At 39.6% G+C, this 24669-nt stretch overlaps 1 protein-coding gene across 1 annotated transcript in view; it reads right to left on the reverse strand.

The window, feature by feature from the left end:
- Nucleotides 1-24669, reverse strand: part of PHEX (phosphate regulating endopeptidase homolog X-linked) — a 166456-nt gene that overhangs the window by 42419 nt on the left and 99368 nt on the right. The window contains exons 13-15 of the mRNA XM_045856084.1: nucleotides 21626-21703; nucleotides 14175-14278; nucleotides 5391-5449 (exon numbers count right to left, since the gene is read on the reverse strand). Of these exons, the coding sequence (XP_045712040.1) occupies nucleotides 5391-5449; nucleotides 14175-14278; nucleotides 21626-21703 (241 nt within the window). The remainder of the gene's footprint in view (nucleotides 1-5390; nucleotides 5450-14174; nucleotides 14279-21625; nucleotides 21704-24669) is intronic.

Consider the following 24669-nt stretch of genomic DNA (forward strand, 5'->3'; position numbering starts at 1 on the left):
GATATTGAATATATAAAATGAGTTTTATTCTACAGACCAATCCATGTTAGTAGAAATGAAAAGCAAATGTGAGCTGTTCGCTCTACCATCCTCCCACTTCTGGTACTACCACCTGATTCGATGCAAAGTAGTTTAAAAGCTGCGTCAGATCATTCGTCAAGGGTCCCTGGATCCCATCCTCCAATAAAAGTGCTCTACAACAGGGATTGGCAAACTGCAGCCCAGGTAAACAGTTTTAGTGGAACACAGCCATGCTCAGTTGTGCATAAATTGTCTACAATGGCAAAGTTGAAATTTCTCAACAGACACCACATGGCTCACAAAGAGAAAAATATGTACTACCTGGCCCTTCACTGAAAAGTTTGCTGATCACCAGTCCATACCTCTACAGGCTTGGCCTAGGTAATCTATTATTAATGCCAAATGTCTATGCATGCTATACACTGTTCCAAATAATTTTATGGGGGGAATGAGGGTGTCACTGTACATGTTGAGGCATTACATACATACCAATTTAAATGGTAGAACACACTGTGGCTTTACATGTGTATCACCTGTGCAACCACCTCCCAGATCAAGATGATGTTTCCTGTGCCCCTTCCCAGTCAATACTGCAACAAAAATAGCCATTATTTTATCTTCTACCACTTAAAGCACAGATTGGCTTGTTCCTGAACTTAATGAATGGAACCGTGCAATGCTTCACTGAGCATTAAGTCAGCACCATTCTTACATACTGTAGCATGGAGCCACTGGCTGTTTTTCATGGCTATATAATATTCAACTGTATGACTATACCTATTTATCTACCTATTCTTGTGTTCATGGATATCAGGTTCTTTCCAGGTTTCTGCCATTATGAATAAAGCTGCTATGAACATTTGTGCCCATGTCTCTTGGTGAGCATAAGGATCCATCATCAAAAAATGGAATTTCTGGGCTATAGGAGGTATCAACAAACCGTCAGACACTTTTCCAAATTGGTTGTGCTTCTCCAATACACAAAAAATAGTGTTTTGATTGATAAAAATATTTTGAGATCAAAAGTCCAAACTACTTCTTTCCAAATTCTCTATATGTTGCTGTTCTGTGACAGACTGGCTATCCCGGGGAGTACTGACATTAAACTGGGGTGTCCAGTTTTAGACACACAAACCCTAACCTTGGCGATGTTTTGGCACTTTTTACATTCCTCTTATTAAATCTTCACTCAAAACACTGTGGGCTAGGTAACCTCAACATGTAGCAGATGAGGAAAACAGGGGTCGGGAAGCAGAAACACCTTGACCAAGGACATACAACTAAATCAGTGGCACTCAAGGTCTGCCATCGAGGCTCTCGAGATTTCTCTACCAAAAACGGGTTTTGTAGGTAGACCCGTTTTGCAGTTGTCACCAAGGCAGAGAAGCACAAGCTTGGGCACCGACACCCTCAGTTCGTTGTGTTCTTCTTTAAGCACCTTATCAGTTCAAATATAATTCAATTCTGCAAGAGTTTCTGAGTATAAGTCCATGTACAGCAGACTTAAACCATTATTATTTCACTGCACTTTGTATCTGAGGACATTGGTATCCAGCCTGACAAGGGTAGAAAAGTAGGGAAGTCTATCCACCCTGCAAAAAATCTAACATTGAAAGATGGTCACAAATCATAGAGTTTCGCACAAAGCCATGGATTTGCAAAAAAAAAAAAAAAAAACTTCTATTTTCTACTCAAGTCTCTACTGCATGCAGAAGCAGGCTTAAGTGGCATAAATCAGAAAATGATAATGGGAACTGAATGAAATTCTCATAAATCACGTTACTAAGTATAGTTACATCTTAGATGTGAAACCCAATTAAACAGATGGCCACATGCTGTCAGAATCAGCCCCTAATCAATAAAGATGTTCATTTTACAAAATCACCTCAATTTTTCATTTCTTCAGTGAAGCAAATAGAAGGCAGTTGGGGGCTGGGGGAAGTCCCAGGAAACCCAGTGGGGGAATGTATAAGAAGGAACTCCACCTGTCTCAATTTGTAGTCCAGAAAAATCAGAAAGGAGAGAGAAAAAAAATCACCCAAAGGATTCCTTGTCATCTTGCCTGGGAATGTAATTTACAATGAGAGCAAGCACTGGTCATTAGGAAAATAGAAACAGCTTGAATCTCTTAATTAAAATATTGCTTCAAATTGTTCATCACAAACCCCCTCTGCTCATGAGCCTTTGAGGAACCACTGGGCTACCCTGCAATGGCGGCTTCTTCAGTAAACCACTCATAGGATCAGCTCTTCCCAGACAAGAAGGTTGGACAGGGGTTAATCCTGGAGACATAAATATTATTAGACTTAAATCCCCAAAGGAGCAGTAGGCATTCACTGACACTGGAAAGTGAGTGTGGAAACATTGGTGAAGAGTCTATCTCAATGCCTTTTCTTGCATAAGAGCTGATTCACTAGATTAGTAAAAATGAAGTCTACCGATGCCAAGGCGATGACAATGAGAGTTGATGCAAACACTTCTGTACTTTGGAATACTAACTTTGGAAAACATTTAGTGATATCTGGTAAAGCTGAGTATTTGCATACCCTACAAGCTAGTAAAAATATAGCAGTGCTGTTCATAACAGCAAAAATCTAGTGGGGAGAGGGGAGGAATGTAGGTCTATCAACAGAAAAGGTTTGTAGAACAAGTAAGGAATCTGGGATACAGTCACACAATGGAACATTACATGGCAGTGAAAAATGAAAAACTACTGCCACATGCTACATGAATGAGTCTAATAACATGTTGATTGAAAAAACAGTTGCTTAAGATTGCATACAATGTGCATAGCATTCTTTTTATGCTAAAACATAAACAAAAAATAAACCATATATTGTTTAGAGATACTTAAATGATTTAAAATTTATTTTAAAAACCAATGATATCACGAATGTTCCAGTTCATGGTTAGGTGGTAGATTTATACATGTATATTTATCATGTATTCTTATACTTTATAATTTTATATGTTCTAAACTGTTACATATATTGTTTTGATGTACCAAATATTATATAAAGCATTTTCTTTTACAATAGATACTATAAGAATTTTCTATTGCTCAATAGGTTATTCCAAGTAATATAATTCATATTATATAAACATAATTCATATTATTATAGTGTTTATAACTGATATTCCTAATACCATCAGTTTCCATATGCAGCAAAGTTCTCAACTTGGAGTTAGATCAAAACATCATGTTGTATGTTTTAAGTACAGACAATTTTTATTTGTCAATTATGTATCAATAAAGCTGTGAGGAGAAAGCAATGGTATTTTCATGATAATAATGAATATTTTTATAGTAAAGAGAGACATTTGAAATATTTGAAATATTTAACAACTGATTTCCTTACATAAATTAATGTAAAACTCCGAAATTACCACCATCTGCTTATTTTCCTTCTGTTTATTAGCTTCTCGGGCCAGTCCTGCAGAGGCTGCCATTCCCACATTTGGCCACATGAGGGCAACTCTAAGGAGATGTGCCTGCCGGACACAGGGCTGTTCTGTCGGGATGAGGGCTAGCTAGCAAGGAGGAACTAGTGTGAGTAGGCAGGTCGCCTCACTGAGAAGGTGGCATTCGAGCAAGTATTTGAAGAAAGTGGGAGTGTGAACCTTGCAGACCACTTGGGGAAGCTCTCCCATGCCAAGGGAGCCCAGAGTATCAATGCCAGGCAGGAACATTGTCTCATGCTCTAGGAACACGAAGGAGGCCACTGTGGCTGAACAGAGGGGAGATAAAGGCAGCCTGGTAAGAACCCCCCGGCCATTGAAAGTCACTTGGCTCTTATTCTGAATGCAATAGGAAGCTGATAACAGGTTCTGAGCAAAGGAGGGAAATATGGTTGTAAAACATCTTAAAATGGCCACAATATAACATTTAGAATAGACTGAAGGGGCATAAGGACCGAAGCAGGGAGGCAAGTGAGGAGGCTATTCCATACAGGTATGGGGGTGTGGTCAAGCGTGGCAAGTCTTCATAAATTGCATCCCCACACTCAGCAACATAGAGATGTGCTTAAAGCCATGAGGTTAGATATTATTACCACGTAAGGGAGTGAAGATGGAGACCGGGAAGGGTGAGAGGGTTGGGGGGAAAGAGAAACTAGCAGGAGCTCAAGCAGGAGCGGCCGACCCTCTCCCAACAGGCCACTGCCAACCCGAACTCACTGTTTCTCATTCTCGTGTCCTCATAGTTTTCACTACATATATAGAATTGTCCTGCATGCTTTTCAGCCTTATTTATAGAGTATCACACTTGATATTTATTTTCCCAAGTTGCTTTTTTGCCACACAATCTAATATTTATGAGGCTCATCCATGCTAATGTGTGTCACTCCAGGTCACTCACTGTTCACTGCTATGTGGCATTCCTTTCTGTGAACATGCCACATCAGACTCATTTTCCTGTGGAGGGACACACAGCTTATTGCCCTTTCCCCCTTATTGTAAACAGTATTGTTATGAGCATTCTCCCATGGGCCTCACTGTATAAGACTTCTCTAGGGTGCTGGTTCTCAAACTATGTTAGAGTTGCCTGGAGGGCTTAATAAAACAGATTTCTGAGCCCCCTGTGAAAAACACATCTGGGGTGCATTTCTGACAAGTTCCCCTGTAAGGCTGTTGCTGTCAGTCCCAGGACCATACTTTGAGAATCAGAGCACTAGGAGAGATGCCAAGAATGCAAGTGATGGTCAGAGATATGCATGCACATCTTCGGCTTCTCCAGGTGTTGCGATTTCTCTGCAAAGTGAGTGGGAAAATTTACAATTTCACCATCAGTGAGTGCCTGTCTCTGGTGCCAACACTTGGTGCTATCAGATTTTTACTTTGTGTCAATCTGATCTTCAATAATTTTTAAACTTATCATGGCATTTATAATTACATGTGCCCAAAACATATAAATAGAAGACACTCAAGACAACATCCTGGGATTAATCAGAATATTTCCAAACTTTTCTTATGTACTGATAGTCCCCTCAGGCTCTACAGTCTGCCCAGTTACCTACTTGTTTTTCCCATTGATCCTAAAGAATAAACAAAATGGTATGGACAAAATCTGCAAGGCCATTATGGGAGGAAAAGTGGAAGCTTGCTTCTCTTCATGGCCAACTTCATTTTAATTTTATTTATTGTCATTTTCTTTTTACTCAATGGTGATACAAAGCTTTAAGAAACTTATAAGGTGAACAGAGTGAGGAAAACTGGGCATATGGGTATATGAGGGGTCAAACTGCCTTCAACAACATACCTGGTCATTTTGGGGGGTGAAATAAAGAATGCTCTACCCTCACTCACAGTGTTGGAAAAGTTCCTTCCAGTTTGTACCAGATTAACAAGGAGACAAGAAGCCAAGTACTCACGGATCTGGTTGGTGGATGCACTATAGAAAGCATTGACAGTCGTTGGATTTGTAAACCACCTGTAGCAAAAGAAACAAGCATCACCAAGCGATCATCATTATCCAGGCAGGAGGGCAGCAGGAACAAACAGAATATGTTGGAATTCATTAGCAAATAACCAGGGAACAATGGGGATATGGGACACACGAGGAAATTATCGCTTCAATTTAGGGCTATTGTTCTGCTCAGTAAACAATCTCATCCTAAACTGAACACGGTTCAGTGAGAATATATTAACATGCCTGGTTATTCACTGTTACTAACTTAACAGAAAAAGTCAGTGCCAGCGCTTCTGAAACAGCTTTAATGAGAAATCCTAGACTCTAAAGGGCTCTCCCTCCAGATGGAAGCACAACAAGCAGCTGATGTTTGCCAGGCCCTATTTAATGGGTCCACAGGACAGCTCAGTTACTACACTGCATAGCCTCTGATCTGTCCACATTAAAAGCTTCTGGACTAGTGTTAACACAGAGGTCCATGTAGTAAAGAGAGATTAACGAAGTACAACAATGCTTCTCAGAGGATCTGCTTACTCTGGTAGAAAGTTTGCTTGTTTAAGCACCAGAAGAACTAATGACTTGTCCTGCCTGTATCACCAGCTACCTGGGTTATGTCGAAAGAGCTGCCTACCTTCTTGGGGCTTGCTTTAGCTATGAAAATGAAGTATTGCATTAGGAGATCTTGGGAGTACTTTCCAGCTATGAAGATTCTATACTCCATCTTAAATGTACGGTAGGTTACTTAGATCAGGGTTCAGCAAATTTTTTTGTGTGAGGAGTCAGATGGTAAACACTGGGTATTTTGCAGGCAACAAAGCAAAAATCAAGGATGTTACACAGGTACTTCTACAGTGAGAGAAATTTTTCCATAAATTTTTAATGAAACTCAAAATATAATAATTGAGTACAATTTATTATAATACAGGCCTATTAATGAGAAGAATGGTATTCTTTGAGGGCAGGATAACATTTTGTATAATTGGTGTTCAAAGTTAGCACTTCCAGTCATCAAATCTACTGCAAACATTTATCTGTAAAAATCATTCTTGGCTCATGAGCCATACAAAAACAGACAGCAGGCAAGATTTAGCCCACAAGCCACAGCTTGCTGACACCTGACTTAGGTGGCTGTGAGCCTCAGCCATTGTCCTCTATGATTAAAACCAAGCAATTTGTTTTAAACTAAATTGCTTAAAATAAACTTGTATAAATTCCTTTTCAGAACAATTACTTTACTAATTTTATGTTTAATATACTAGTAATTTGTCAGTAATATGAAACTAGCAAGAAACCCAAGCGTTGATTCTAACTGGTCCACCCATACCTTCTCCCCACCTATAAAGAAGTCTATGAATATGTCATGCTACTATTATTTTTATTATTATTATTAGCTAACATTCAGTGAGCACTTACTATGCCCTATGCACTTTCTATTTATAGGCTTTTCCCCATAGCAACTATAACAATTATTAGACCAGTTCATAGATGAGGACAATGAGATTTAAAAGTATTATATACTTGCACAAAGTCTGGTCTGACTTCAGAGCAGTTCTCTTAAGTATTATATTACACTGGAGACATTACTGGACATCAAGAAAGACAGTATCTCTTCTCTTGTTAAAATTGAAACCTATACTCATTTCCATACGTGTATTTTTCTCCTTCAACTTTAGGATTAATATTTCAATACATCTTAATGTTTAACACAAACTTACTGACTGGACTTTTTTCCTGAGGAAATAAGTGGATGGGAAACTGCCTTTATGGACCTAATATTGCTTCCTATAGTAGGTAGAATCATGGCTCCCAAAAGGACATGCACATACTAATCCCTGGATCCTGTGACTGCAGGTATAATTAATTTGAAGAACCTGAAAATAGGGAGGTTATCCTGGAATACCCAAGTGGGCCCATTCAAATCACATGAGCTCTTATGAGGAGAAAACCTGAGAGATGCAACACAGGAGGAGGAGGAAGTCAGAGAGATTCCAAGAGTGAGAAGGATTCCCCACACTGTTTCTGGCTCTGAGATGCAGGGTCATATGCAAGGGCCAGAGAGAAACTTCTTGAGGGAAGAGTGGCTCCCAGCTAACAGCCCACAAGGAAGGACGGACCTCAGTTCTGCAACCACAAGAAACTTGAGCCTGGAAGAGGATTCTTCCCAGAGCCTCCTGCTAAGAATCCAGCCAGCTGACACTTTGATTTCAGCCTTGCAAAACCTGGACCCAAGAAATGAGCCAAGCCAACCCACACTTCTCACGTACAGAACTGTGAAATAATCCATTTGTCATTTTGAGTTGCTAAAGTTGTGGCGATTTATTATAGCAGTAACAGAAAACTAATACACCCCCCAAAGAATCAAGCATTTGTATGTCTGCTCTTTGGGTCAAGGGAGGAAGAATCCAGGTATCTCTCAACTTGCCTTTCAATGACATTGGACTCAACATAATATGTACAAAAGATTATGTGTATTGCTAGAGCTCATCCCTTCTCTTCCCATTCCTCCCAACTCCACTCCCTTTTGCAAAGAATAAACTTTTAGAACATTAGGGTAAGAGTCATGCAAGAAAAATATTTTTTATATTACTTTTATTTATTGTTAAATAGAAGGGAAAGGAGGGAGAAGAGAAGGAGAGAAACATCACTGTGTGGCTGCCTCCCATGCTCCCCCAACTGGGGACCTGGCCCACAACCCAGGCATGTGCCCTAGACTGGGAATCGAAGTGGCAACCCTTTGGTTCACAGGCCGGCACTCAATCCACTGAGCCACACCAGCCAGGGTGCAAGGAAAATATTTCTAATTGCTGATGGACAAAGGTGGACAAAACAAAGAAATCAACCAACCACATGGGGCCTCTGAAGCTTCAGCGTGAATACCTAAAACATCTTATTTCAGACACATGGCCACACCTTTCCTGACCTCCCAGAGCTCTTGTTGATTCTAGGGCATGTTTGGAGTCTTCATTATACCCAGAGCTCATATTAAGTGGCTGCAGCAGTAGATCCTACCAGTTATGGATGCTATTATGTCTTCTTATTGGTCAGTGCCCATGCCAAAGCAGCCATTAAATATTTTCTATCATCACCCTGATTATACCCGTTTATTTTATATTTATATGTATTATTCTCTAATGCAGGAATACCTGTGCTTGTTCTAACCTGTTTGCAATTTTTTGTATACTCCTTCCATTAAGAGTTGGGATCTAAATTCCTCTCCTCTCCATTATGGGCTAGCCTCAGGGACTCACTACCAAGACATCCAATGCAGTGAAAATGACACCACATGACCTCCAATGAAAGGTAGTTAAAGGCAATTCAATTCCCTCTACCCCGTGTGCCCGTTCTCCCTCTCTCTTTCTTAGAAAACTCACTCTTTGAAGTTTCTTGCTCAATCAGCATGCTATAAAGAAGCCCAGTGCCCACAGAGAGCTATAGAAGGCCTTGCAGCCAACAGTTAGCATTAACCACTAGACTCGAGAGAGGAAGCCTCCCACATGACTCCAGTCTCAGTCACTACCTGACTGAGACTGCATGAAAGGCCATGAGCAAGAACCACCCGGCTGAGCCTAGTGACCTGCAGGGCCACGAGAGAGAACAAACGGTAACTGTGGTTTAAGCCCTGGACATTTTAGGGTGGCTTGTTGTACAGCAGCAGAGAACTGAAACACTGAAAACTTGCCTGTCCACAGACTCAGAGCTACCCAGTAGGTTGAATTTCCCCATAAAAATGTTTCATTTGCCCAAGACAATGGTTTTAAAAGGTACTGACCTGGAATGTGTTTAAATGAGGTGTGCAATCACTAGTGCTCCACAGTCCTCTCCACCCCCTATCATTTACCCCCGCCTAGGTGGTACGCGCTGAGCAGAGGATCACTCAATCTATTTAAATGAATGTATCACTAGGTATACATCTGTCTGAATGCACAAACAGTGTCACGAATGTGCTCTAAACTCTTACTATGACCTTAGGATGTTCCTGCAGTTTATGTTTGGGGAAGGATAAGGGGGAAAGAGGTCTTATTTAATTTCAAATCCAAAAACACATAGAAATGAAATTATACTGCATAATGAGGTACATAAAAGGACTATAATACTAAAATACAATAATCTAAAGAAAAACACATTGCCACCCTGATTTCTTTGGGCCCTATAAAATAAACATACATCAAGTTTTACATTGTGCCTATCAACCCTTAAAGATAATCTAAGGCATATGGAATAGGAAAACCATAGAGTATTTATTGCTTTATTTCTAATATCCTGCAGATCACAGGTGGCAAACACAAGGCCCGCAGGCTGAATCCAGCCCTCCACCTTGGTTTATCCGGCCCAGCACCTTGTTTCTACCTGGAAGCAACACCTGAGCTCTCGCTTAACTGTTAAGGAGCAGTTACATGTATACAGTCCTAAAGTTACATTCGGCCCTTTCAAGGCAACTGCAAGGCTGATGTGGCCCCCAGCAAAAATGAGTTTGACACCCCTGCTGTAGATTATATCCTTTCCATTCCATATAATAGATAATGCTTTTACAAATAAAAATTCTGGGCAGGACCATAATTTGTATAGACATTTGATGTATTTTTACATATTTTTTCAGAAGAGGGAGAAAGAAAATCCAGTCATGTTTGGTCACAGTGGAGTTACAGCGAGTTAATGGGGAAGCTAGGTTAAAATCGTTTCTGTCAAAGAAAGGGTATTCTGAAGGAAAGAAATTACTTTTGACTCAAGCTGAGAAATGAAGTAAATCCTCCACTTTTAAGCAAGCTGATGAAATGACAATTCTGAGAACCAACCCTAAATGTGTACCTTCAGGGATGACCATCCAATTAATTTCATTCTTGCTGACATTTATCACCACATTAGAAACTTCTTAGTGCACATTAATGCAGCAAAAAAATGAATTCCACGAGAATGAAAAATAAAGGGTATTTATCTCCTACATTCACAAAGAAGCAAACTGTTATTTCAGGGCTTTGTAGAAAGATAATCACGATGTGCTATACCAAGTGCACTAGTGTAGAGGAGATACTCCAGAACCAGTCCCACTCGATTAACTCCTGAATTTTCAGACCCTGAAAGATGTCGATTGAAGAGAGTGGGTATCATGAAGTTAAAATTACCTACCATGCCTGAAAAGAACCAGCCCCAAATTTTTTTTTAGAAAATTAAGCCCTGGCTGGCATAGCGCAGTGGATTGAGCGCGGGCTGCGAACCAAAGTGTCGCAGGTTCGATTCCCAGCCAGGGTAGATGCCTGGGTTGCAGGCCATAACCCCAAGCAACCACACACTGATGTTTCTCTCTCTCTCTCTCTCTCTGCCCCTCCCTTCCCTCTCTAAAAATAAATAAATAAAATCTTTAAAAAAAAAGAAAATTAGCTGTCATACCACTTTACCATGTAAAAAGGACCTTAACTTTCTTAATGTTGCTTTCCCTGAAATAGATATATAGTCAGAAAGAAAAAAACAAGAATTACTAGCATTGTTTTCATTCCTGGAAATTTCCAGAAACAACCAATTTAATGTCCTTCTGAAAGAGGTATTTGTTTTCAATGACAGAGAATAAAACTATGCAAATCAGTTTTCCTAAGCCCACAAAGTCAGCCAGCATTTTTCCAAGGGAAGAATAAAAAAAAAATTAGAACTAGCCAAGGCTGTTAGAATCTAACAGCCCATCCATATTTTAGGATGATGTTAAAGATGACACATTTAGGAGTTTTTCAATTAGCAACCGCGGCTTTGCAACACACCCAAATAAATAATGTCATTTTGAAACTGAAGAATTAACTTGGCAGCATCTCCAATATGGAGGAATCCCTGAGAAAAATTCACAGAAATACTGGTAAGAGCTCTGAATTTTCCATAAGTTGCAAAAAAGAAAAAAGAAAAGAAAAGAGTTTCAACTGAAGTATCGTAGATGTGAAAGGGCAGGATGATCTCCATAGATCTGTGACTATCATGCTACATGTAGATGCTCACTGGGATATTAGAAAGCATTTGCTGAAGTCATTGGATGTGAGAAGCTAGGTTTAGAACCCTGAATGTAAAATTGTTATTGAATAATTTAGGTTGGGGATGAAGTAGGAGAGATGGACTAAGAAATGCTGTGATGAGAAGACAGAACCAAGGACAGTGGAGTAGATGGCTTTAAACTAGTTATCTGTCATTTCCAAAGAAGCTCTAAAGCCTTCTGCTTTCTCCCTTTGTGCTTTTGACTGGAGTCAGGGATGGGTAAGGGAGGGATTCAGCTTAGGCCTCCTCCTTAAGTCAAACACTTTTAACTAACTGTGTGGATGTGTGTTGTGGAAAGGTTTGAAGGGCAGAAGGCAGGAAGGGCTAGATGGGAATGGTGCCTAAGAGAGAGAGGTGGTAATCACAGTTTAAGCCAAGGGAGGGTGTGGGGGCTAGAGTGTCCAGAGGCCAGGATAGAGCAGCGAGTTGGAAAGAAGAGTAACAAGAGACCCAGAGAGCATAAAAAGAGCCAGCCAAAGATATAGAGGCCAGAATATCAGCCAAGTTTAGTAAAAGTGGGCCATGAAAAAAAAAATGTGGGCATGGAAGCCAGGCTTCCAGCTATGATGGGATGAAAAGGTCAATAAATCCTTTCCACAAAAATCAAGTATAAAACTCGATGAAGTTATTAACAAACAACTATTTTAGGGCTCTGGGAATCAATCTAAGGCAAACAACAAATAAACACAAAAAGGTTTAATTCTGAAAAACTGCTAGAGCTAGAAGAAAGCAGAATAGGAGTCTATAGCCTTTTAGCTCGGACTGCTCCCATCCCTCCCAGGTCATTCCGCGAGAACTTAGTTTTATTCACGTAGAGCTGGCTGGAACATCAGCAGCTTTTGATGTCACAGGAGCTAGGCTCAATTGGGAGTAAAAGTGAACACCTGCAGCTTTGTCAGCTAAAAGTAGAGAACTTGTTATAAAAAAAAAATGAGGAAAACCCACAGCTCTGCTAGCCTGAAATTATAGTTCCCATTGGGGAGAGCAAAGGACCAGCCAGAAAATTTACAAGGGAGATCCTAGAACAAAAAGAGTCATAGAAGAGTGAGATAAGCTCACCACACATCCCTGGCTGGCTGCAAAACCGGGTGCACGTACGGGGGACACCAGAGAGAGCAGACTGAGAAGCAAAATCCAAGGCTGGCTGAGAACTGGTTGTGACTTTGAATGCCCTCCCAACCCCCTCACAGAGCAACTGGCAGAGGGTAAAAAAAGCCCTACAGGCAAGAAGCGTTTGAGCACAAGCGCTGTCCTGATTCCCTGAGCACTAAACTATGCAGATACAGGGACAAACTCTAGGAGGTGAGGATAAAAACTAAAAATAAGAATTTTAAAAATGAGCAGAGACATTCATGGCCGCATACTGTAAGGAAGACGGATTCTGCACTGTAAGTCCAGGAATGATACTTTTTTAAAAGCCTCAGAAAAATAAATCAGAATCCACAGCTTCTATAATACTTTACCTAAAATATCATTTTCAAAAGAAGAAAAATGAAGCTATGCACATAAAAACAACATATAAAAGCAAAAAAGCAAGCAATAAAAACTGACTCTGAATGAGCCTCCATGTTGGCTTTAGCAGACAAAAACTTGAAAGCAGTCCTTATAAATCAGCTCCAAGAATTAAAATAAACTATATTAAAAGAATTAATGGGAAATACAATGACAATGATTCAACAAATAAAGAATCACAACAGAGACCAAAGAAAAAAGACTATGAAAAACATCCAAGCACAAATTCTATAGTTGAAAACTCCAATAATCAAAGGGAAAAATTTATTAGATGGGTCAACAGCAAATTTGAGAATACACAAGAAAGAATCCATGAATGTGAAGGCGGAGCAACAGAAATCGTCCAGTCTGGAGAAGAGAAAGACAAAAACACTGGGGAAGTGGGCTACAGCAGAACAGAGTCAAAAGTACCAGCAAGCAAGAACAAAAAGTAATGTAAACCAAAACTGAAGAATTTCTCAACTGTAAGTCCCTTATTCATTTGTGAAATGGGAACAATAAATACTACCCAGACCTCACAGCATTGACAAGAGGATAAAATGAATTAAAACATATAGAGCACTTCCAGGAACACTATACAGACACGGTAACTGTTAGCGGCTGTCATCACCACCATCGCACACATCTTGCTGGGGGAAAATCATGGCTGGCCTGGCCCCAAAAGTTCCTGAGAAAACTTTCTTATCTGTAGGGGAAGTTCCTACAGGCAAATAAATCACAACTACTACTGGAGGTAAACAATAGTGCTAACATTTCTTTAACATTCATTACCTGAATAAATATCATCTAGTTACTTAAAATTATACAATCACTTCTACATTTATAATCATACTTTTTAAAAAATATTTGTTCCTTTTAAAGATCTTCAAAAGTCTCTACCTGAGTGTGATGTTCTAGAGAAAATATATATATGTACACACACACACACACACACACACACACACACACACATATCAAGATCTAGAAATGATTTGAACACTGGCATCCAAATAAGCCTTCGTTTCTTTTCATAAGTGTTGATGCTAGGAGTGAGGGCGACATAACTAAATTGAACGGCTGACTCGTATATCAGAAATAAGAGTTGCCAAAACATAACACAGATTTTGCCAGACAAGATAACTGGCAAGCCAGCTACTCTGACTTGAGGGGAATTACAAAGTTTGATCTAAAGAGAATCCACTTCCCACCAATATATTGATCTCTTTCACTTTTTTTTTTTACTCACTCTGTTTTTGGAACAGCTTTTCTCAGCCAGAAGAAATCAGACTGTGCTAAATACTTGCGGGTCTGCAGGACGTTGCCAAAGTAGTCCGATTCTGAAAACTTGATCTGAATAAAACAAACCACAATGATCATTGTCCTAAGCGCAGATAAGAGCCAGCTCTGAAAAAAGACTTCAGCGCACAAATGAGCAATCAACAGAGAAGCTATAGTCCTCACAGCATCTCTCAGCCCTCATCGGTCAACCCAGTATTCACACAGCCATGAAATTTAATCTCAGTGATTTTCTTTTAAAGGAAAATGGAGACAACTGTACTTGAGCAGCAATAAAAAAAGAGTAATCAAATTCTTATTAGTTGTAATAAGAATTTGAATTTGTAAATTTAAACCATGAGACTCTTTTAGAAGTAAAAATTAAGATACAGCAAGTGAATACATAGGAAACCCAAAGGATCACAGCACAGATATGAATGTGTATTATACAACTTGACCATTATAGACTTGACAGCAGCCTATTTGTTAGCCAATGTCTGCCTTGGGTTTATCTGTTCCCTAACATATGGTGGGTACTTATTATGTCTGTACAGTAACTTTTGTTAGTGATTCATCTTAACAGTCTTTCCAGGGGGCCAGGCTAAAATACAAAGAAAGGAGTTATGTAACTAAAAGCACAGGGAGAAAGGTAGGAATGAAAGTATCAATTCCTGGCATCCTTGGCGTTCCACTTGGCCAACACATTATAAAGATAAGACATTAAACTGCCCCTCCCTCAATCCTCTTATGGGGGTAGCTGATGGATAAATTGTGGTATAATCACATAATGGAAACCAGTTTAGACAAATGTTCTGTATGCATGAACGTCAAATAATCTCAAAATCAATGCTAAGTGAGACAAGTGTATGCATGAGAGAATTTAAAGTTTTATAACATGTAAAACAACATCACATGTTGTTTGTAGAGAAGTACCCATGTAGCAAAAGCATAGAGAAATGCATAGGAATAATAAACACCGAATTCAAAATAGTGTTTATACCTAGGGAAGGAGGTAGGCAGCAAGGAAGAACATTAGGTAAATGACAATTACACAAAGAATTTCCAATGTATTTGTTTCATCACTTTAAAACATGTGTGTGCATGCATAAAGCTAATACAGCAATATGTTTAATATTTGTTAAAGCTCTTTGTTCAAAATATGATTTTACATACTTTCACAATGTTTGAGATTCTTTATAATAAAAAGAAATCTTATCATCGACTGTATCTTAAGATGTTTATACTCGGGCTCAGAAGAAACAGAGTAAGCTCCTTGTTTTAGGGAGCAATCTCATCTAGCAATCCCAATGCATTCCCGGATTGTATAGTTTAAAAAATGTGTCCACTGTTCAACCCTTAGCTTTCTCAGTTTGGTTCCCAAGATAGCTCTGCCATAACTCTCAGAATATGATTGTGACTGATAGAAAATTCAGATATGTTCTTGGGTTCAGAACACTTTCCATGAAGTTCTCCCAAAGGAATTTCCTTCAAAAATATTAATTTTCTGTATTATCAGTGGGGTCAGTTGTTACTTTTAGAAGTCTGCTATTCATTAAATTATCCTGTTCATCTGAGAAGAAAAAACTTGTTATTCAGGTTGTTCTATAGAGATATCAAATGAAAAACCATCCACAAATTTCCTAAAGAAGAGTTCCATGTCTAAAAATTCTTTAAGTATACGGTTCTACCACAGCCATAATAACCACAAGAAGCAAAACTCGGAGGTAAGTAATTGCAATTTGCCAACAGCTTATCATCTATGTTTAGAAGAACTATTTAAAAACTATTTTAGTAAATTGAGAATATTTGCATTTTCCTAGCTTGGTTTAGTTGATGTATTCCATTTATTTAATGTAAGTCACAGCTGATAGGAGACACATCTTTCCTGTGAGACAGGTTAAGTGTGGGGGTTGAAAGGGCCAGCCATAGTTATTACCCTGTGATAGATGGGACACAGTGTTACAGTAATTATGCAACTTGGCAAAGCAATATAGTCCAAGCCATTAGGTTCCTATTCAATGTTATTTTCATTGGTCCTAATAAGTAAACCAGTGATTTAACAGAAAGAGTACAGGGAAAGAGGAGGAGAAGGTAAGAATTACGGTGAGAGGAGAGGCAGTGACTAAATAAATCATGGCACAATTTACTGAACACATACAGTAGTTAACATAATGGCAATGAAGGCTGCAGAAGGCAAGGACAAAATAATATGTTAACTATAAAGATTGGTACACAAAATTATATAAAAACATCAATTACAGCTATAAAGATTTACACTAAAACAGATGTATTTTTATGTTTGAGTACCAATATTATGGGTGCTGTCTCATTCCTTTTCTCTATATCTCAAATTTCCACTATGGGATAATAGTTTGATAATTCCAAATACTGAACAGGCCCTTGAGTGAGAAAAAACTATGAAAGTCAGCAACCACTGGGAAAGTTCCACTTGTAGAGATGGCAACAAGAATGAATGCACATGAATATTTTAAAACCATTTGTAATCATCAAAATATGTTTAAACTCTGCAAGGGACAATAGGTGGCTCAAAAGCCTCTTGTCCTTTCAGTTACTGGTGAAAATCGAGGTCAACTTGGTAATGACTTGTAATCAGTTCCATCTCCTGACTTTTCAATTGAGTGACCTTTGGAAAATTAATTGGGGCTCTTTTCTCATTTCCTAGGAATAGCTGTCCAAATCATAAAATTTAGGGGAATCTGAATTTCTCACCAAATACCACAGACTAAATAGAAGAATAAAGCTATTACCCCACCAAAGGTGAAGAACATGTAATAAGGACAGAACGTGGAAGTGTGCTCAGCTTTCCTGTAGAATCACTAAGTATGTGCTCATTAATAACTATATAAGCCATAAGAAGTATAGATTCTAGAACACTTTTTGTTTATGTTAAATCCATTTAAAAATATGTCCAAATATGTACATGTCATGTTAAATCCGTATAGAGTATATCCAGTATGTGTAAGAAAGATTTTATATTAGGCACACAAAAAATTTTCTGAATACAGAAGGGATCCAGATTTTGTATTTACATTTTCCCTTATGTAAATAGTAAAGTAATATGCAAGACTGTTTTGTTTAGATGGCTTTGCCCATAAGTAGTGTGTGTGCACATCACACCTACATTCAAACTGTTTAACAACCTGCATACATGGTACACTGTGGAAGATGCAGTTCCCACAGCAGCCACATAAGGGCGAGGTAGCAGTAGTTAGCACATCAGCCAGAACTAGATGGAACCAGATGCCCTGTCGCCACCTCCAGGGGTAGAGGGAGGTCTTGGTCTGCTCTGGCCAGTGGAACACTCTAGAGGAAGGCCAGTGTGGGGGAGTTACGGAGGGCTGCCTGTAAGGTTGGTAGACACCGCCCTCCAGTGCCTACTCTTGACTCTCCAGGGCCACGGTGGCCAGCGATCTTTGGCAGAGCTGAGGGCAATGTTGTTTTGTTTTGACTTAATAGTACAGAAGGAGTTCTGTGTTTTAACAACCTGTCTTTGTAGAGCATTCCACATAACACTACCTCATTACCACTTTTATATACACATAAAACACACAACACATATAAATATTGATATATTTATATTCTCTCTCTCTCTCTCTCACACACACACACACACACACACACACACACACACACACACACACGAGGGCTCCACTGGCCAGAGCAGAACAAGACCCATACTGCAGAATATTACATTGATTCACATAATATCTATATATCTGCGTATGTACTCTTATATGTATGTATATTTGTATCATTCACTAGAAGCATTGATTTTTTTCTGAAAAATTACCCATATCCAATTCTCCTAAGTAGATGGAGGTCAGCTGTGTTTCTGACTTTAGTCCCTACTCCAATTATCCCCTGGCTTTCACAAGAATGAGTGGAGTGCCTAATGGTGCCGCGTATTTACCTATTGTCCCTCAGATGCATGCCCAGCCTCTTACTCTGTCCTATAATGCTGGGGCTGGGCATGTGAAACTCTGTTTCTCGGGCTCCATTGCCATTTGGCTCCCTGCCAACAGGAGGGACTGGGGCAAATCAGCAGGTGGCAGGAGGGGAAAGAATGCTGTGTTTGGTCTCTTTCATTCTTGCTCTCTTTCCTCTTTCTTCTTCTGACAATGACTCCGAAAGGATCTTCATCCCCTCCTCCGCAGCCCCAGTTGGAGTGGCAGTTCCCTCTCTGTTCTCCTAAATGATGGTACCATCACTTCCTCCCTTTTGTGCCCCTAGACGCAGGGGTGATGGTAGCTTACTGAAGTTATTAACGTCTGGTTTACCTCACCTTCCCGATCTTTGCCTTCCAACCTATTTCCTGTATTAAATTACCTCTCTTTGAAATACCTAGTGTGCTTCTGGATTCCTTGCTGACACAGCAATCTTTCCAAGTTGGTATCACACCGCTCTTAAAGTCTGTTCCTACCAAGGATCAATGGAAGAACACTTAATAAGGCTAATTTGAAAGTGGACTGACCCCTACTTTTTAAGGCTAATTAGTAGGCTTTCCTGCATTTCCTTTCTTGCTCTTGTCAAAGACTACAGAAAGATTATTATTCAGAAACATTTTTTGGGGTATCTCAATTTACCTGGTCTTCCTCAAAGAGGGCAAAAAAGAAATGTTCTCTAATTCTTTGCATTTGCCTCTAAGTTCTTTTCCATTTGCTCTTATCTGCACATAGTCCCAACTTACATTTTCAACCTTTCTCCTTGACCTTCATATAATCCATTACCTGATCTCTATCCTCTTTCCTTTTGCGTTTGTACCTGCTAAATCATATCTTTACTGTGTCAAATAAACTAAGCTGTTTTTCACTTCTAAAAGCCTCTCATGCTCAGAGCGTGTACAGCCAGACACATCTTGTAGGTCCGACAGTAGTCCTTATCTACATGTTTCTCAGAACTGGAAATACAGCCCCATTGTGTACCCACAATACTTGAGTCCTTTTGCTATTAACCTCAGTGACACTATTACTATCACATCAAGTATCCTTTACCTATTCTCAGGTTGGATTTTATTCATTGTCCCTATTGGTTTCCAAACACAACTGTATTTTTATTTCCTGTATTTGACTTTTTTTTTCACCATCTATTTTTTACAGCATTAGAAACTCTTGGGCATAATTGTGCCTGCTTTGGCAATGAGTCACATGAAAGCCTTTTTTTCACAAGTGTGCTTAAAAATCTTAGTGTCTAATGGGTTCCGTTCAGGCCCTGGAGAAATGAGGGAACAGACCCAACACTGCATCCTGCTTGGCATCTGGTTTCTTTTCACAAAAGGTACTGCATTCAGTGAGTCTTTCAATTTGGGCCACTGACTTTAAACAGTAGCATACTGCCAACAAAACCTGATGAACTAAATGTTGTGAATGAGCTCTGAATGCTATCTTATTTGATTACAGCTTGAGATTGTTCCATTTGTGCAGCCTTTTTAAATCAATTTGAGGCACCTGGATACTAGATGAGTTAATTCATAATGATTTTTCCAAACCAAAATAATTTACTATCATAAATGCAAACTGAAGGTATCACAACTCTTACGTTGCGCTTGGTGTGGATGAGGACCAGCTCTAAATACTTTATGTATGTTAACTTATCTGATCCCCACAGCAGCCTTATAAGGGAGGGATTATTATTATCTCCATTTTAATATGGGGAAACTGAGGCACAGAGATCCTAGGTCACACAGCTAGTAAGTGGTAGACTGCTACATCAAACTGGCTCTCAAATGTTGTTATCTGCACCCTTGAGTTGGAATATTTGCCAATCACATGTAACTGTACAGGTTCTCTTGCTAAGTAAGGTACTTTGTGCCCTAGTGATGCTCTTCCTAGCAGCGACAGTTCTCATACTGACCCATATTTACAGGGAGCCTACATATACATCAGACATTATGTTAGGTGCTTTTACGTTTATCTAATCTCACTTAATCAACCCAACAACACTAAGACTTGGTTATTATCATCTCCAGTATCCAGATAACTGAAGGGAAGTTAATGAAGTAATGTAACCTGCACAAAACCAAACAATTAGTAAGTGGAAGAGGCAAAAAGCCTGTACTCTTAACCACTTGACAATATGATCTCCTCGCCCCTCCTCTCACTTCCAACCAGATCTAGGCAAGCAGTTCCCACCAATTCTTCACACTCACTCCCCTGTCCCTGCAGCGAGGCTGCCTGACAAGGACCCTGCTGAACCCCTTCTCAGATTACAGGCAGGGCTTCCTGGGTCCTGACTTCAGTCCTGGCTCCGACAACTCTGTGGAATCAGGAAACCGCTTCACCTCTTTGAGTATCTACTTCCTTTTCTGCAAAATGGGGCTAAGGGCCATCTAACTTCAGAGGATCACTGTGGGGCTTAAAAGATAACACATGTGAATGTGTCAAATGCATCAGTATCTTTAATTATCATAATGATAGTGAGATTTTTCATTATCAAAACAATGTATAATAAGATGGGCTGTCTGAGCTTTGGGATACAGTGAAGCATAATTATCTTTCTGCATAGCAACCAGATCAATACTTTAGAAGGCCATATCTTGGAGGCTGATGGAGAAACTTCCTAATTAAAGCCTTCTCTCACTTTTGAATAATTTTGCAACACTCTGATATTCATCTACAAGGCTGGGATTGCTTTCAGATATGCAACTTGTCAAACCTCAATTTCAGGAAAGAGCTACACCTCAGGACCATTGTTATTAAAAGAATTCTACCAAAAACAAACCCTACTTTTTCAAGAAAATCCAGTGAGTGGTAAAAGCCGGGGTTTGCGGGGCATCAGAATTATTTATAGAAAAGGAAATAACAGTGGTTGTGATTAGAAAAGCCTGTAATGAATATATCTACTAGAAAATATAGGTCCCGAAATACTGGAATAAAAAAGAATCATTACTATTCCTCCACCACTAACTTACTGCAAATATGGAGTCCAAATCACAGTAAATTATAGTCATATGTATATGCACTTAATTTGCAAAAACACTCATAAAGTTTAATGAAGTCAACTCCCAGCTAGCAGATTTATTACAAGTCATTTAATGTGAATGAAGCATATAAAGGTTGTTTAACAACAAACACCATATATTCCCCATTAGAACATGCCCACTAATTGTAAAATACCCGATTTGCTTAATTCTTTCCTTTACGATGAAATTAGGCCAAATCCAAGTCCATTTGCTTTACGGTACCCACTTAGCTATACATTCCTTCTGACACTTCCTTTATTTGGAATCTGCTCTAAATCTTGTGATATGCCTGGCATATTGAGGCTCATATCTAGCCAAGGAATGAATCAAAAGTTGGTGCTTTCTGGCACCACCAGGTTTAATTGCTTGGACTTGGGTTAGTTGAAAGGCATGAGGCCAGTAAAACTTGCCAGAAAAAAAAACACAGTAAATTTAGCACTTACTGCTTTGAGGTCTTCATTAACATGAGTATCATTCATTATAAACTCAGGATAGCCAACTTTTGCCAAAACAGCTCTTGCCTATACAAAGGAAAAAGAAAAGTGATGTCAGAGTTGCAGCACTTAAATCATTAATAATCACAGGATGTAGGAATGCAATCTTCATCTGAAAACTCCATTTACTGAATATCTACTATGTGCAACCCACTGCAAAGGGCAAACAAATTAAGTTAGTCACTGCTCTAGATTTCATTTTATAGATAACAGAGAACTAAGTATTTTTGGTAGGAGTAACATGAGAGGAGTCATCCTTCAGCAAGATTATCCATGCAACATTGTGAATGATGAAAGACTGGATGTTTGATAACCATACTAATTATTATTCCCTGTGTTGTACAGCATAGAGGGAATGGATTTTAAAAATCATCTTAGGTACATACAGGAAGCCTCTATAGCAGGGACTGGCAAACTATGGCCCCTGGGCCAAATCTTGTCCTCCCTCTATATCTGTTTTTATAAATAAAGTTTTATTGTGATACTGCCATGCCCACTCATTTACATGTATCTATGGCTGCTTCTGCACTGCAACAACATTGTTGACTAGTTGGAACAGAAACCCTGTGGCCCACAACACCTCAAATATTTACTACCTGCCCTTTATAGAAAAGGTTTTCCAACCCTTGCAGTTCCAAGTGAAATTTTTTCTCTCATTGTTGGGGCTTTTCCCCAGGTCCCCTGGGATCCCTTTAATCACTTCTGTATGTTCCTCCCCAGCATCTATGTTGTTTTTCTTTTCTAATAACCAGCACCTGACACTCTTTGAAGGCCCCTGAGAGTTTATCTGCCTCCAAAACCACCCCCACGCCAGCAGCCCTCTTAGCCAATAACTAACTGTGCAGGAGAATGAAAGCGCAGCAGCTCCTTTGCTACAATTCAGGACAAACCGTGAGGTATAATTGGCACTCCCAGAGTTCCACACTGGACCAGGGTGCCTGAGACGTCCCTTCAAATTTCACCCTTAGCAGTCTCTCACCCTTCTCTGCCTGCCTTCCCCCGTCCCTTTGCTGGTTTCTCTTGGGAGCACTTGCTGAATGAATCATAAATCACTTGCACAAGAATCCACATCTCTAGCTCTGTCTCCAGAAGACCCAACATAAGATTCCAAGCAACCCCAAACACGCTGATTTTATTCCGGCAAAGAAAACCAGTGACCTTCTCACACTGGTCTTGGTATTGAGCTTTTTCCTTCACTCCCTTTCAATTTTCCACACTCAAGAAATAAACAGAATAATATAGTACGTTGTCCTTATCTCCTTTGAGATCATTTAAATATTAAATATCAGCAGAAACCTGAAACTCAAGGCTCAGAGGATTTTACAAGTGCCATAGGACCCAGTCATAATAGTTTTGCTGTTCCAGAGACTGAAATACAGCACAGATCAAATTGTGCCTTCAAAACCCTGTGAGTTATGCTGAAAGCCTGATGTCACTTGGGTACCAGATAACTAGAGGTTACAACTCTCCCCTCAACACCAAGCAATACGTCATGTCTATGATTTACCTTGTTCCAAATTGTTTTTATTATCATCCTCACTGTGTTTAATACCTCACTGTATTTTATCAGCTCTTCACAAGTCACAGGCATAAATACAGCAAATAAAGAGCTCCAGACAGTTTCCCCCAAAATAAAAACATATACAAGCTGAGTCATCTGCAATTATTTTCTGAACACTGATCTCTCCAGAGCATGCTGGTGAATTATGCATTGTTTTACAAACCTCACGCTCTGGGACCCCACTGCATTATGGAGCTTCACAGAATATATTATCTTCTGCACTAGATATGCAGGCCATTGAATCCTTTGTTATTATTTATTTAGCAACAGTATGACTTGAAGAGAGCCGGAACACAGATACAAATAATCCTTATTCATCTCCCAAAGACACATAGATGGAATAAGGTAACAATACTAGTAGCAACATTGCCAACACCTGAATAGAGTGCTCTTCTTCCCAAAATGTGCTGAATAAATGCCTTTATTCAAATTCAAATGCTCCTTCTGCCTGACAGTCTGTTGTCAATTCCGCACCATCCCACTCCACCCATTCTGCATTCTTCCCTGAGAAGCTTCACAACTGCATCTCTCAAAAGTCACGGGCATGGCTCCAGGTTAGACTCTGCCAATGAGAAGCACTAGCAGGAGATTCAAAAGGTAGAAGAGAAAGAGATGCCATTTATTCATTTGCTGTTGGTAGCCATAGACAGGCACAAGGGCATCTGTAGACAGCAGATACAAAACTTTGCCAGAAGCTTCCAGACATTCTCCTGAGAAGGCCCCTTCTGTGTGAGGGCAGCAGAGATCATTGGCAGACTCTGCCTTCACTCCTCAGCCTTCCCAATGGTTGCATAAGCCTCTGATGCCCCGTATTACATATATTCCTGCTTGATATACTTAGAAGGGTATCCCTTCTCCTGAATAAACTCTAACGGATACACCATTCAAGGCAAATACTGATCACATCACTTTTTAAAAATTCTTACCCAAGGATATGTTTATCGATGAGAGAGAGAGAGAGAGAGAGAGAAAGGAGAGGGCAAAAGAAACAGGGAGGGAGGGAGAAAAAGACAGAAACATCAGTGTGACAAATACCCACTGGCCTCCTGTACATGCCCCGACCTGCTATCGAACCTGCAACCTAGGCATATGCCCTGACCAGGAATCAAAACCGCAACCTTTTTGTGTACAGGACGATGCTCCAACCAACGGAGCCACTTGGACAGGGCTGATCACATAAATTTTTAATTATTTTTTTTTCAGAATAAAAGAAATGAAGCACCAACATGGTTTCATGAACGGTAAAGTCTTAGTGAGGCAGACCTGAAGTCGATGATCTCATGGGCTACATGGAGAAGAAGAAAAAGCAAGTCCCATTGCAAATACTGAGAGAACAGTGGTATACATAGACAGCAGGCTGCATGTTATATCCCGCAAAAACTATTTCCTATGCTGCTTGTGTTCATCAAAAACCCCCAACTTTTCTTTAACC

This window comes from Phyllostomus hastatus, unplaced genomic scaffold (assembly GCF_019186645.2).
Source record: "Phyllostomus hastatus isolate PE091 unplaced genomic scaffold, TTU_PhHast_1.1 phas_scaffold_12, whole genome shotgun sequence".
Classification (NCBI taxonomy): Eukaryota; Metazoa; Chordata; class Mammalia; order Chiroptera; family Phyllostomidae; genus Phyllostomus; species Phyllostomus hastatus.